This window comes from Gopherus flavomarginatus, chromosome 1, assembly GCF_025201925.1.
Source record: "Gopherus flavomarginatus isolate rGopFla2 chromosome 1, rGopFla2.mat.asm, whole genome shotgun sequence".
Lineage (NCBI taxonomy): Eukaryota > Metazoa > Chordata > Testudines > Testudinidae > Gopherus > Gopherus flavomarginatus.
In genome coordinates, this window is record NC_066617.1 from 153,579,525 (window position 1) to 153,594,680 (window position 15,156).

General features: G+C 51.5%; 1 protein-coding gene and 1 long non-coding RNA gene across 3 annotated transcripts; one reads left to right on the forward strand and one right to left on the reverse strand.

Moving 5' to 3' along the window:
- Window positions 1-100: 100 nt before the first annotated feature.
- On the forward strand, window positions 101-5,702 carry LOC127058211 (uncharacterized). Of its 2 annotated transcripts, none has more exons than XR_007776310.1 (4): window positions 101-248; window positions 1,732-1,818; window positions 3,031-3,133; window positions 5,541-5,702. It is a non-coding gene; the product is annotated as an uncharacterized LOC127058211 (long non-coding RNA). The 2 variants fall into 2 exon arrangements; XR_007776312.1 differs by lacking the exon at window positions 5,541-5,702 and adding an exon at window positions 3,221-3,311.
- On the reverse strand, window positions 2,577-11,286 carry GPR162 (G protein-coupled receptor 162). Its single transcript, XM_050967262.1, has 5 exons — window positions 11,147-11,286; window positions 6,529-8,408; window positions 5,162-5,351; window positions 3,728-3,879; window positions 2,577-3,480 (listed from the first exon to the last, which is right to left on the reverse strand). The coding sequence occupies exons 2-5, from the start codon at window positions 7,393-7,395 to the stop codon at window positions 2,953-2,955; spliced, it is 1,737 nt and encodes a 578-aa protein (XP_050823219.1). The 5' UTR covers window positions 7,396-8,408; window positions 11,147-11,286; the 3' UTR covers window positions 2,577-2,952.
- Window positions 11,287-15,156: the final 3,870 nt, after the last annotated feature.

The following is a 15,156-nucleotide window of genomic DNA, read 5'->3' on the forward strand; positions in this document are numbered from 1 at the left end:
TGAACGTGGCTGCTGTCAGGGATCCCCTCCCTGCTGGTCCCTTACACCCGGCCGGCAGGAAGCAAATCTGGATCGAGCGGGGTTAAGCAGAGAGGGCATTTTAGCGTTCGCACCCAACCCACCGTAGTGTGTAAACCACCGCCCCTCTCTCCCCCGGACCCCCACTCGCAAATCCCCTGCCTGGAGCAGTGGTTAAAAGGCTGGCAGCCAAGCAATTACGGTGGACACTGGTGTCTTGATTTGCAAAGGTACCAAGTGTTTGCAGCACCATTGACTGCAGTAAAGGTTGGCTCAGCACCTCTGAAAATCAGGCCAGCTCCATACTGTTGCCACCCTTCAATTTTATTCTAAGTCTAGGATGCCCAGGGTGTTTCTCAAATCCCCATCTCCTTGAATCATGTGACAACAGGAAACAACTTTCATTTTAAAAAAATGTGTAAATTTCTAGCCTTCATAGGCATGGAGAAAAGCTTGAAAATATGACCCTGAAGCCTCAAACCCCGACATTTATTATTTGTTTAAACACTCATGTTTTGGGGTCCTAACATGATTTTTTAAAGCATGGGGTTGGCAATCTACCATGACCTGATGCTCTTGTGGATGCTCAGGCCAACCCAATCCCCACTCTGCATGGACAAGCAGACCTAAAACACTCCCTCCTTCCCCAACTTGATTGTGTCTCGTGATCACATCCCAATATTGTATTTACCATGGTGCAGCTTGGCTTAGCAGCTATAAACTCATGGGCAGCTGGTGAATGAGCATTTGGGGGAGGCTGGCCCCTAGCCCCTCCTCATTTGCCCAAGGCCTTGCCCCTCCACTTCTGCACCCCTCCCGCACTGGAGCCCAGAGTGCACACACTCCCATGGCCACCAGCCCTCCCGCACACTCTCAGCCCCAGGCAGGTGGTGCGGCCAGAGCACACCCTGCTCCAGAGCCTTGGGTGGGCAGAGTGGTCCAATGCCAGGCAGGCGGATGGATGTGTGGGCAGCACGGCATGGCTCCAACACCAGGCTTTTTGCGCACTGGCTCCAGCCAACCTGCCCCATCCTCTTGGCCACAGAAAAACGGGAAGGGAATTGGAAGCAAACAGAAGGGGGTCTGGGGGCAGAGTGTAGGTGGAGCCACACAAGACTGTTTGGGGAGGCACAGCCTCCCCCTGCCTATGATACCCACTTCCCATGAATAAACTAGACCAGATCTGTAATGCAACCTCTTCTCAGGCTGATGCCCCATGTTCATTCTCTCAGAATACACCCGAGAGACCGTCTAAGCTGTTACTGGTTAACATACTCTTTGGATTCCACCCCTGGAAGCAGTGCCCCAGGGATAAAGGGCCCTGTATTCTATTCCCTAGTCCCCCTGAGCCAGCGAGTCTCTTCAACCTGGGGCAGAATTGGAACAGTGTCCTACAGGTGAAAGGCTCCATGAACATAAGCACAGCCATACTGGGGCAGACCAACAGTCCATCTAGCCCCGTATCCTGTCTTCTGACAGTGGCTGATGCCAGGTGCTTCAGAGGGAATGAACAGAACAGGGAATCATCAAGTGATCCATCGCCTGTCATCCATTTCCTTTGATCCACTGACAGACACACTAGTCCACCTTTCAGAGTTTAGTATGAAGGGGAAACCAGCCATGGTGTGTTATGGTTTCCATCATGGATGAAGCTCAGCAAGTGCTGTCCCTGGGGTCTGCATACAGTAGAAGCTTCTTTGTGCTCCTCTCCAGGATACCCTGGTTCTGTTCCTGAATTTGGGAGAAAAGCATTGGCAACTCTGTGAAGCAGGAAGGTCTGCAGCAGGTGCTCTACAGGCGGTGAGTGAGGGTCAGCTGGATGGACAGGCTTTTGGTGTCAGGGTTCAATTATAAAGCCACGTTACATTATACACCTAGGACAGCTCCTGCTGTTAACTCCCATCTTTGAACCTCTTTATCTGTCTAGCCTTCTTCCCTAATGTCCCCTGAACACCCCTATCTAATGCTGCCATGACAGTATCTTTACTCATGCCTGGGGGCTGTGAGTCCAGGCAGCCAAGATTAATCCTAATGCCTGTAAACAGGGAAACACCGCTCCATAAGCAAAACGTTTTTATCCTGGTCTTCATTCTCACCGTCTCCAGCAGATTTAGCCACTCTCTGGACCAGGGCTGGTACAGGTGGAGGTTTTTATTCTAGTTGAGATGTAAAAACATAAGCAGCCACCAGTGCCTTTTTACACTAACACTCCCATTCTTGGTATCCTGGTGAAACTGAACTAGTGGTAGAAAGGGTGGAAATTTTAGGAACAAAGTCTAGTGTAGACACAGTCCAAGTTACCCCTGAGACTGACAACAGAACTTTCCCTCTTGTGTCCTGAAAATCCTCCCTGGTACAGGACTCTCCTTCACTTCCTCCCTGCATTGTTGCTGTTAAATATCTGCTGCCTCCCACTCTGATCTGCTGCACTGTTAAGATGGGTGGCAGTAGGAGCTTTGCCTGTTCCTTATGTCCCTCCCCGGACGCCTGGGAAACTTCATTAAACATTTTGTCAATCACTTTGTTGCCATGGAAGCGAGGTTATTATTAATACAGCATTTTAAAAACAAACATTTGACACTCCAAATATAGAATTTTAATACTATTGTCCTCACCTCTGCTCTCAGGGGCATTTTCAGTCACGGGTGGAGCTAATGAGAGCATGGACCTAACAAGGGGTGGAGCTAACAGAGGGCAACCCCCAAGTCATATTTATAACCTGTGAACAGACACAGGCTGCTCATGTCCCTGGCTCCTTCGTGCAGACCTGTTGCACTTGTCCCCCAACCACTGCAGCATACATGGAGGGTGCCTTGTTTCTGCCAGCTGTTGAGAAATATGAGAACATAAATTATCCATTGGGTCCCAGGAGCAGGGGGACATTGAAAGTTTTATTTAAGAATCCCAATGTCAGTGTATGTCTTTGATGCAATCTCATAGGTTGAGCTCCCTGAAGGTATGTGCTTCACAGGATTCAAGGGTCCTTTCATGTGCCTGCTGTCTGTCCTGCAGATGCCAGTCTTCGTTGCCAGACAGTGAGCAGCGTCGTGCTCGATCAGGGCCCTCTTCCTCCTCCTCAGCACCCCCCAGGGAGAGGCGGCGGTCCCGGCGCAATGTGAGTGGGAGGCGGGAGTGGCGTGGACTGCAGGCTGGGGAGGGTAGAGGTGTCTCATCAATAAATGTGGTGATCTCATCCCTGAAGAAGCAGGCGCTGGAGCTGGATCCTCTGGGGAGCAGCCCCCCCTCTAGAAACTGCCGGAGAGTGGTTAGCTCATTTTCAAGGGGCCGCCGGCGGTGGTGGTAGTCACGCAGTTCAGGAGGAAGGAAGCCAGGGCCCCCAGGCTTGCGGGGAGTGGCAACTCGGATGTCATCAGATGATGACCACTTGTGAAGAAAGGATGGAGCGGAATGGTGGGAGAAGATGTTAGTTTCATCATGGGACATTCTCCGGGAGATGGGGACCTGAAAGAAGGTAAGAGGAGATGAAGGTAGGGGGAAGGGAGATACTGCAAGGCTTGCGGAAAGCCTCAGAGATAGAGTGAAAGAAGGAAAGAGTTTCAGAGAGGGGAATCCATGGGTTATACACATATGAGAGGCTAGTGACCCATTAAGACTCCAATAGAGTTCCAGGGAGGGGAATATCTGGGTGCGACACACAAGGGAGATGGAACTGGAGGGTATGGTGCCCCTTGCAGTCTCTACCACTCACCTGCAGATAGTGCATCCTGTCATGAGGCAGCAGCATGTGATTCATGGGCAGCAGCTTGACGTCCCTGGGATCCCGTTTCACAGCCGCAGCTCCATTGGCATCGAATCGCACCTTACAGATCCGTCCATCGCCGTAATCCTCACAGGCCCCATCTAGTGGTGATGGGGAGAAATGGTGCACAACACTGTCAGCTGGGAATCTCATCACCACATGTGCAGGGAGCCTGCATGCCCTCCTTTCACATGCCTTTGTTTTCAATGTGTCCCATAGCTCCTGCTGTCTGCCCTCTTCCCAGTTATCCCCCTCCTCATTGGTCTAGGGAGTATTGGGTCTACCCTGTCCTAGCTCACATCCCCAAATGTCTTGCCACCAGAACGGAGATAAATATGGATGCTTGGATCACAATGTTGGGGAGGGGGGTCTGTGGCAGGGCAGAGATTCACCAGCATGGCACCTCCTGCTGGTTGTCCAGGGAATTAGCTCTTTTCCAGTCCAGAGCACCCTCTGCAGATCGGTGTCTCACCTGCCGCTGGCCCCCGTATCCCTCCCAGACCCCGGTGCCCTTTGCCCAGGGGTTCTGCCCAATGCAGCAACCCACAATCTGGGTCTCTCCACCCCAGGGAACCTTCAATTCCCTATCCCCATCTTGCCTCAGTGGCTACTGCCAGCCTCCATTTAGCCCCCACTCACTGGGGCAGACAGCAGTCTGTTAACCACCACTCATCATCGGCAAGGGGGGTTGGACCAGTTACCTTTGCCTATCTCCACACTGCCCCTCTGCAGCCCTAGGACCCTCTCATAGGCCTTTAACTCGGCTTTTAACTCGGCCTGCAGCCTGGGGTTTTTCTAGCCTGGAGCTCCCCAGCTCCATCTGCCCTTCCTGAGCGCTGCTCCACCCTAGGTACCCTGCACAGCTCCACAAGCAGCCAGGTCCTTCTCTCTCTGAAAGCTAGAGAGAGAGTGTTTTTCCTTCTGGCCTACCACCTTCTTATAAGGGCCAGCTGGGCCCTGACTGCACTGGCTACAGCTGTGGCTGCTTTTCCAATCAGCCTAGCTTTTCCCCTGCCTCAGCACTCTCCCAGGGCTGTTTTAAGCCCTTCTGGGCAGGAGTGGGGTAACCACCCTGCTACAGGGTCCCACTGTGGTTTGGAGGTTTACATCCCATGTCTTGCCCCACCATCAGAATTTGGGTGTCTGAGTAATTCTGTTCATCCTTTGGTTAGTGTGGGAGGGTGCATGTATTGTTCCAGCCCCCACAAAAAGTGTTGTCCCTTTTCCAGTTGTAGAACCCCGGCTCCAACCCTGAATACTTCCTAGCCCTGCCAAAAGTACTCTGGCCTGACACCCAGTGTTGGCAGGCTCTCCACTTTGCTCTCTGTCCCAGGGGCAGGGTTTGTGATTAGGGAGATGGTGGGAATATTGGGGAGGGCTCACCATCATCCCCTTCTTCCTCTGTCATGATGGCCACACACTGCTCCCACACAGTGCGGACATCAGCTCGGTAGCGCTCGCAGGACCAGATGAAGGAGGGGAGCAGCAAGGTCTGCACCATGGAGCACCAGAGCACTGCCAGCACCATCCAGGTGGGGGCGGTATCATAGCGCAGGCTGAAAAAACTCACGACCTTGGGGGTAGGAAGGAAACAGACAGTGAGTGGGAGAGAGACATATATGGTCACAGAAAGAGAGAGGGGGAAGAGACAGACGGCATGAGCGTGAACTGTGCAGTCAAATGACTGATTGGCAAAGGGTTCTTAAAATAATTGGTTTGGGATTTTTGTTTTTTCAAAGTCTCCTTGTTTTGTCCCTTACAGATGTCATGAATGTGAAGGCTGGGCTGCCCTGGGTTTGCTGGAGAACATGGGGGCTCTGAGAGCACCTATTCTGCACTCTCAGATGTTAACTGAAGGTGTGAGACCTACAACAGCCATCCTTTCTCAACAGCGCTCATTATGCACTGGAATTAAATACAGAGAACACAGAATTTGAAACTCTCCCCTCTCTTAATTGCTCCCTTTCAGTTTTGTGAATTTCAGCAGTTTGTCACCTGTCCATAGAATCTGCCAGGATAGACCAGAACTGAATTTCTAATAAGAAAATACATTCAGATGGAAGAAACCAACCCAACCCAAAAACAAACCTTCAACCCCCGACCAGCAACTTTCAGACCTTTTGTATCATCTATACATGAGCAAACAATGGACACAAACCCTCGTATTTATTCCTGTGCAGGTCACCTTTAAGTTCGCAGCACAGTTTCTATTCCAGCCCCCTGGTCTTGGTAATTCAGAGCTTTGCAAGCCTTTCAACTGTGGGGTTAGCACTTCTTTAAAAAAGTTTGAGCAAAAATAGTTTGTCCATTTTGAGAATAAGGCAAACATATTCCTGCTGCAGAAGAAGCAAATTCCTGCACCCTGAATGCTTTTAGAAACTACACAGGGCCAAATATAGAGACCTCTTGTTTGGGGAGGGAAGGCAGGTGAGAGAGTCTCTTATTTAAAGTCTCAAGCAATAAGGAAGCTGGATTAATTGTACACTGATCTCAGTGTGGAGCTAAAGGGACACAGAAAGGGGCTTCCACATCCCTTCTCCAGTGGCACTGAGGCTAGGGCTAAATCACTCCAAAGAATGCAGCCTGCAGTGGGGCAGACTGAAGGGGCTAGCTGAGCACTGCACTGAGCTGGGGACCTCTTTACTACATTCTCCACCTTTTCTTGGCCACACCTGCCAATCCCTTGAGAAGGGGATTAGAGAGTGAGTTGGTGGCCTACTGGGGTGGAGAAGGGGCAGCCTGCTCCTTACCAAGATGGGCACCCCAGTGAGTGTGTCATACAGGAAGACAATGGCGCTGATGAGGTTGGTCATCTGCATGGAGGTCTTGGCTGACTCCGAGCCATCCAGCGATGACCTCCTCTTGCCCCTGACATCCTCTACAATGATGGCCGGCACATTGAAGGTATTGTGTGTTGAGGCGGGGAAGGAGGAGGAAGCTTCCTCTGTCTGCCGATGACGACATCTCTGGTGCCTTTGGTGCACCCACAGGGTCTGGTAGAAGGTGATCCCCACACACACCAACCCCATGACGATTCCTCCCAGAAGCAGGAGGCTGAAGCAGACACCAAATCCCAACCCAATCTTGCTGACGATGAACTGGCAGCCACGGGCATAATAGCGCTCACCATTGTTGTGCCAACCAATGGAGGGCAGAGTGGAGAGGATGAATGACACCATCCAGATGCCCATCACTGCGTGCAGAGCCTGCTTCTTGGCATTACTCAGCCGGTAGTTTACTGGCCACCTCACCATCCACATACGGTGATAGGACAAGGAAGCCACTGTGAAGCAGGTGGCAAGGGCGAGGGTATAGTATGTGGAGACAAAGACCTTGCAGATGCTCTCGTTCCAGTCGTAATCGGAGGACTCACGCCGCAGCTGCACCACGGCATAGGTGGTGAGGGGTACAGCCGCCATGAGGATGTGGGTCCCAGCTAGGAAGCACAGCAGCAGCTCCAGGGGTTTGTGCTTCTGCTGCTTGGCTGTGATGCTCAGGATAATCCAGGAGTTGGCCAGCAGGGCTAGCAGCCCGCATGCCAGCCACCACAATGAATTGTTGTGCAGGGTCGACTCTGAAAGGTCACCCACGCTGCTGCCCCCGCCACGATGCATCATGCCCCCCACCTTGGGAGCTGGAGACAGGGTAGGAGGATCAAGCACAGGGACCCCGTACAGGGCCAGACAACTCTCGCCTCATCTGCTCCGAATAGGAAGCAAATGGCATGCACAGAAGGGGTCACCAAGAAACATTGCTACAGGGCATATGGGAAGAGCTCCCTCTTTTTCTCTATCCCTTTCTTTGTGCAACTCTTTCAATCCGTCGCTCCTTCCCTCTTTTGTGCTCTTGTTATGTTTCTTCCACTCTTTTGATCACTTCCAATTCTTATTTGCTCCCTTGTTCTCTTTCCCTTCTCTTTCTTTTCTTTGTCTCCCTCCTTTTCTCTGTCTTTCTCACTATCACTTGTTAGAGCTTCCCCTCTCTCTCACACATACTTTCTTTTATCTCTTCTCCCTGTTTCATCCTCTCTCCCCCTTTACTCCCTCTGAGATGGATCCCCGGCCTCATGCTCCATCCATATATGCCCCGTCTCTGAGTGAGACTTGCTTTTTTCTGGGGCCTGTGAGGGCTACATCCAGGCAAACAGGTGTCTCTGGGGCTCAGACCTGTCCAGATATTTCAGTTGGATGCAACTATATGCCAGATCTTGGCATCTCAGTTCTGGTGTCTTAACGGTTGGTGAGGGGGCTAACAGAGGGGTTCAGAAAGCCCGTGGGTGTAATGGTGGGGTTGGCACATGCACAGTGCACAATCCCCCAGTCACCAAACACTGCAGCCTCAGGGAGCTAATGATTTCTGCCCCCCAGCCCTGCTGAAGCTGTAAAAGAGTCAGGGGAAGGAGGGGCAATGGAGGGTTAGGGGAAGGAGAAGCAATGATCTAATATGTCCAGGATGCCCCAAGCACCGGGCCTGCGCAGTGTCCTTTCTGCCACCCCCGGAGCTTGTTCTGTTCCTACAAGTCCCCCTCCTCTGGATGAGGTGCAGGGCTCAACCGGTGAACAACTGGGGGACAGTGAGAAGGGAAGATCCTTTTCCCAGGCTCCCTTGGAGATTCAGGGATCAAGATTCACTGCAGAAGGGGGGAGAAAAGAGAAAAGCCAATGTAAGATATATCCATCTCTCAACACTCACACACACAAATAGAGCATTCTGATCTAGGCTATGCAGGGTTGTCCCCAGTAACTTTAGATAATAGACTATCCAGATGCATGCTTGTCCTGACCTGCAGCCCCCGCAGCTCCAGGTTTGGCTCCCCTGCACCCACTCTCGGTTCTGCTGCCTCCTGTCCTGCTGCCTCCCACAGCCCCTGCCATCCTGGTCCTGGGATTCCCACACACAACACTTCTGCTGACACACCTCAGTCCTGATCCCTAAGCCCCTGCCCTGTGCTTCCAATTGTGAACTCTTTTGTACAAAGCTGTAAAGCACCTCAAGTCTGTCTTAAAAACCCTCTCCCTCCTGGATTTCAGGCCTCAGATCCTCACATCTCTGCAGGTGCACTTCTGTTGTGATCCACAGGACCTATGCTATTTCAGACTTGGGTTCTCCACCCAAAGCTTTGCTAATGCCCCTCATTTGAGATGTATCCTCTCATCCCCCTAATATTCCAGTTCTAGGTCCAGCTATGCCAGTGCCCTCCTGACCCACCAACATCCTGCTGTTCAAGTCTTAGCCCAACACATTTCTGCCATGGCACCTCAATTTTGCTTTCTAGCTGTTCCAGGCCTGGATCCTCAGACAAAGCTCTACTCATGCCCCTCAATCCTGACCTGGAGGACCCACAGCTATTCCTATCCTTAGTTCCTTGCATATCTCTTATGGTGGCTCCCGGTCCTGCTCCGCAGTAGCCTTACACTATTTCAGCCCTGGGCTCCCCACAAAGCCCTGCCAATGCCTCTCTGTCCTGCCCTGCAGGCCCCCTGTTATTCCAGTCCTTAGGTCACATTATTTCTCTGCCAATATCCCCAAATCTTAATACACAGTCCACTGTACCATCTCTGGTGACCCACAGAGTTCTGAGTTCTGATGCATTTAAATCTTGACCCACACATCTTAAATTCAAGTCCTAAGACAATATACACAGCTCAGCTAGTGCACTTCAATCCTGACCTGCATCCACTTGCTATGCAAGTCCTAGACTCCTGATACACAGCTCTACTGATGCACCACAATCCTGACCTGCAGCACCCACAGCTTTATCAATCCTGGATTATCTGCACATCTCTGCTGCTGCTCCTCAGTTCTGACCCATACAAACACCTGCTGTGCTATTCCAGGCCTGACCTCTCACATTGCCCTGCCAATGCCCCTCAGTCCTGCCCAACAGCCCCCCTGGTATTGCAATGCTGGACTCCCTACTCAGCTCTGCCAATGCTCCTCAGTCCTGACCTATTCAGATCTGCTTTTCCAGTTCTTAGTTCTGCTGATGCTCCTCAATTCCTGACCTGCAGCCTCTCTTTTTATCCTCAGCCTCATGTTTCACCCTCCACTCTTGCAATCTGAGGTCCTGTAGCTCCTTTCCCTCTGCCAAGGTGCTGAGACATGTAACTGGACCAGCCTGTCCTCCATGACTGGATTTGAAGAGCCCCAGCTCTGCCCCACTTGGTGGGCTTTTTTAACATACCATCACCCTTGCAGTTAGGCCTGCGGCCTTTGGAGACAGTTATGAAACTAAAGACCCCCTAGTAATCCAAGGAGGCAGTATTGTATTGGAGGGGGAATTCCCAGCCCCTACTGTCTCATGCGCCTACCCACACCTGTCACTAAACCAGTCAGTCCCCCTCCTGTTTTCTGTGGGGTCCAAATCTGCTCTCAGGCACTGGGTGGGTGGCTCATGGTCAGAAGCGGCTCCAGGCACCAGTGCGGCAAGCGCATGCTTGGGGCAGCAAGCCGCGGGGGGCGGCCTGCCGGTCTCTGAGAGGGCAGCAGTCAGGCAGCCTTCGGCAGCACTGGCAGACCTCCCGCAGAAACACCGCTGAATCCGTGGTGTCTGGGTCTCAGAAGCTGTCTGCTGGCAGATCCCTGCCCCTGTCCCTTCGCCCATCTGTCAAAAGGCCACCCTCCCACCATCCATCCTGCCAGCTGGGAAGTTCAGCTCATGGACTTGTGACTCAGGGAAAGGCAGAAGAGGAAAAGGTCTGAGATGAAGATGACCCAAAAGGAGAGAGAGTGAGTGAGAAAGCTCTAAAGCCTAACAGAGATGGAGCAAGGGGCAGTATCTGCCTGGGCTAGGGGAGCAAAGGTGCGGGGGCCGGAGCTGCAGGGCCTCTTCCACCCACCGTGTTCTTTTGTCTCCTGTCCGAGGCACAGAAACTGGAAAGGGTTACAAAGAAGTTGCAATGGTTATTGCTAAGTGGTGGAGGGGTACTGGGGGCAAGGGATGAAGGGAGCAGTGTGGGGCCCGGGCAAGCTGCTTTCCCTTTCCCCTCACCTTGCTGTGTGGGAGGGGGCAAAGCCGCAGGCAGAGGGATGCAGGGGGGGAACACTAAGGAAAAGAAGGCGAAAGTGGTGGCTGAATGGAATAAGAGCAAGGGAGAGAAGGAAGGGGCAGAGGGCCCCACGGCCAGCTGAATGCCGAGCACAAGAGTGATAAGGCCTTAGAGCACGAGCCTCTGAGTGTGGAGGTGATAGTCACCTCCAGGGCAGGCGATGCATCCCGATGGGCTGCGAGCGAGACGGGGGGGCACACTTAGTGCTCGCTAGAGGAGAGGGGGGGCTGACCCGCGGGGAAAGGCGAAGCGCGGCGAAGGGGCAGCCCCCTCCCCCTGGCCGCACACTGGCGTCTGGAGCTGAAGGGACCCATCTTACCTCTCGCTGGGGCTGGCGCTGCCATGGCGACCGGAGCATCTCTCCCTGTGTGTGCGTGCGGCTCTGCCGCCCGCCTCGCTCCCGCGGCCCACATGCCCCAGCCACGGGGCGCCGCGGGCAGCGGGGATCGGCCCCGCCAGCCGGAGTGACAGTGAGCGAGCGCGAGATGGAGGGAGCAGCCCGGAGCGCTGGCTCCGGATCAATGGCGCTGGGATCGGCTGGGCTCAGCGGGGAGGGGGGCGGTGGCGGGGCGAGGAGATAAAGGGCGATCGTCTATTAGTGTGTGTGTGTGTGTGTGTGTGTGTGTGTGTGTGAGTCCCTCCCCTCCGCACTCCCCGAGCCGGGTGTTGTTCTGCTGGGCTTCCGAGCGATTTGTTTCCTGCTGGGAGTAGGAGGAGTGTGTGTAGGGTGCTGTGTGTGGGCGTTAGCCTGGGAGAGGCCAGGCTGGTCTCTGTGTGCCCTGCAGGTGTGAGGGCAGGTCTCGGTTAGGGAGCAGACAGGCTGATGTGGTACAAGTGTCAGTTGCATGTGTACCTGGAGAGAGTAGGCGGGTGTGTATTACAGGTGGGAGATCTGTGCATGTGTGTAAGGGAGAGGGAAGACTGGCCTCTGTGGGTGACAGGTGTGTGTGTGTGTGTGTGTGTGTGAGGCTGAGCGTATACTGGCTGTGAGTGGGGCATATGGACAGGAGAGGGCAGGCTGGGGTATGTATAGGCTGGGGTATATGTGTTACAGCTACAGAGCAGGGTCCAGCCCTGGTTTCTGAGCACGGTTCAGCTGTAAGGGTAGCTGAGCACAGGCTGGGTTCAGCACTCATTCAGTTGCAAATACTGCTGACACCCACTGTCAGCAGCAGGTAATTTCCCAGGTGTAACCAAAGCGTCCCAGTTTGGATGGTGGGGACAGTCATCTGGTCTGAGGCCTTCTCCCAGCATCATTCAGCAGCCTGGTCCCAGGTCAGGGGGATGGGGAAGGCTGGGATAGAGGGGGACTGGGGCAATGCCAGACAATGTCACCTCTCAGACCAGAAGTGCGAAGCTCCAGGCCCCATTTAATCCAGTGGGACTAGAAGGTTTTCCCAAGACAATGGACACCACAACTCCCTACTCAATGTGAAGGCCCCTTACTGAGGTGACTGCAGCAGCCAGAGTCCTCATATATGTTATTTTTAGAAGCTGGCATCTCCCTCTATTAGAATTATTATTATTTATGCAGAGTATTTCCAAAATACCAATTTAACCATAAATTCCTTTATTAAATCCAACGGCTGAACTGTATTTATACATTTGTTCTAACTATGCCTCAAAAGCCTAAATAATAAGCAATTTATTACATCCAAACAGCAACAAAACATTGATAAGCATTTAATCAAGATGCACCTCTACCCTGATATAACGCTGTCCTTGGGAGCCAAAAAATCTTACCACATTATAGGTGAAACCACGTTATATCGAACTTGCTTTGATCCATCGGAGTGCGCGGCCCCACCCTCCCAGAGTGCTGCTTTACCATGTTATATCCGAATTCGTGTTATATTGGGTCGCTTTATATCGGGGTAGAGGTGTACTTAAAAACGGACTAAAGCAAGTGGTGTTTAGACCCGTATTGGTCGGCTCCAACTTGGCACGGCAGCTGTTGCCAATCAACCTTTTAAGAGTTTACTTTTGTATACCCTTTAGCAAACAAGTGAAATCACTGCCAACTATCAGACCTTAACTAAGGCCAGATGAAGAAATGTCTTATATAGCCAGTTATTTACTGCACCTGGGAGATAGACAGAAACAAACACCTACAGAATCTCCTACAAATACCAGACAGAGACAAACACCTACAGAATCTCTATCAAGCATTCTTAAAACTGCAATACCCACCTAGTGAAGTGAAGAAACAAATTGACAGAGCCAGAAGGGTACTGAGAAGTCACCTACTACAAGACAGGCCCAACAAAGAAAGTAACAGAACGCCACTAGCCGTCACCTACAGCCCGCAACTAAAACCTCTCCAGCGCATCATCAAGGATCTACGACCTATCCTGAAGGACGATCCCTCACTCTCAGAGACCTTGGGATACAGGCCAGTCTTAGGGTATGGCTACATTTGGAATTTCAAAGCGCTGCCCCGGCAGCGCTGCGGGAGCGCTGCCACGGCAGCGCTTTGAAATGTGGGTGTAGTCGAAGCCGCAGCACTGGGAGAGAGCTCTCCCAGCGCTGCATGTAAACCACATCCCTTACGGGTGTAGTGTGCAGCGCTGGGAGCTGGGCTCCCAGCGCTGCCGCCCTGATTACACTGACGCTTTACAGCGCTGTATCTTGCAGCGCTCAGGGGGGTGTTTTTTCACATCCCTGAGCGCGAAAGTTACAGCGCTGTAAAGTGTGTGTAGCGATGGCCTTAGCTTACAGACAGTCCCCCAACTTAAAGCAAATACTCACCAGCAACTACACACCACACAACAAAAACACCAACCCAGGAACCAAACCCTGCTACAAACCCCAGTGCTAACTCTGTCCACATATCTATTCAAGGGACACCATAATAGGACCCAACCACATCAGCCACGGCTCATTCACCTGCACATCAACCAATGTGATATATGCCATCATGTGCCAGCAATGCCCCTCTGCCACGTACATTGGCCAAACTGGACAGTCTCTATGCAAAAAAATAAATGGACACAAATCTGACATCCAGAATCATAACATTCAAAAATCAGAAGGAGAACACTTCAGTCTCACTGGTCACTCAATAACAGACCTCAAGAGTGGCAATTCTTCAACAAAAAAACTTCAAAAACAGACTCCAATGCGAAGCTGCAGAACTGGAATTAATTTGCAAACTAGATGCCATCAGATTAGGCCTGAATAAAGACTGGGAGTGGTTGTGTCATTACAAAAACCTAAACTAATTTTCCCAATATTAATTTCTCCCTACGGTTACTCACACCTTCTTGTCAACTGTCTGTAATGGGCCACTCTCTTACCACTTCAAAAGTTATTTATCTTCCCTTGGTATCCTGCTGTTAATTGATTTATCTTATTAGACTGATTTAACACTTGGTAAAGCACCCCACATCCTTTCATATATTTATACCTGCTCCTGTATCTTTTACTTCAGACATCTGATGAAGTGGGTTTTAGCCCATGAAAGCTTATGCGCAAATAAATTTGTTGGTCTCTAATGTGCCACAAGGACTCCTTGTTTTTTTTTGTTGCTGATACAGACTAACACAGCTACCACTGAAACCTGTCACCTGATACCCAGTTAACCATGTTTTATTTCTGTTACTTTAGACAAGACTGTAAAAAGATAACACTGGTATTTTGAAAGGTCCCCACAACTCTTCTTTCTCGTGATCTCATTCTTTTTGGTTCCATGCTTTGAGTCTATATGCTCATGCTAATATCGCAACTAAATTTAAAACTATAATTCACCCATGTCTAATGATGGCCTATATGCCTACATGCTTCCTCCATCTGGGCTAAGGATGGGACGAGAGTCAAGAGTTCAAGATACATAGAGATCCTGTGGTCCTCCCAGCTTTGCTGTGCTAACTCAAAATGCAGTGCTCATGCCTGACAAGAGACCAGGGCACTAAGGAATTTCATCTGAGCTCAACTGGCTGGGGAAGGGTTGGGTCCCAGATATAGCCATCTGCTGTGCTGTGGAACTTTGTGGCTCTTGCTGGTGTAGAGTGATGAAACAGCAAGTGAGGGGAGGCGGGGCTGGTAATTTCATAAGAACCAAAGACATCCTCTCTCAGTCAAGGCATTTTTGCATCTCATTAGCACCTGGGAATGTGGCCCATTTCAGAGGACATGAGCAGATATAGGACAATATCAAGGTAAAAATGGCTTCATGTCAGGCACAGAGACATAGACAGAGTGAGATGAGCAGGGATAGAGGGCCAACTTCATTCCTACCCTTTACTCCAAAGAGTCTGTTCTGGGTCCTGGCTTGATACCAGGTTTTCTCAGTTGGCATTGGCAAAAGGGATGTGCTAGCGGCATTCCCAA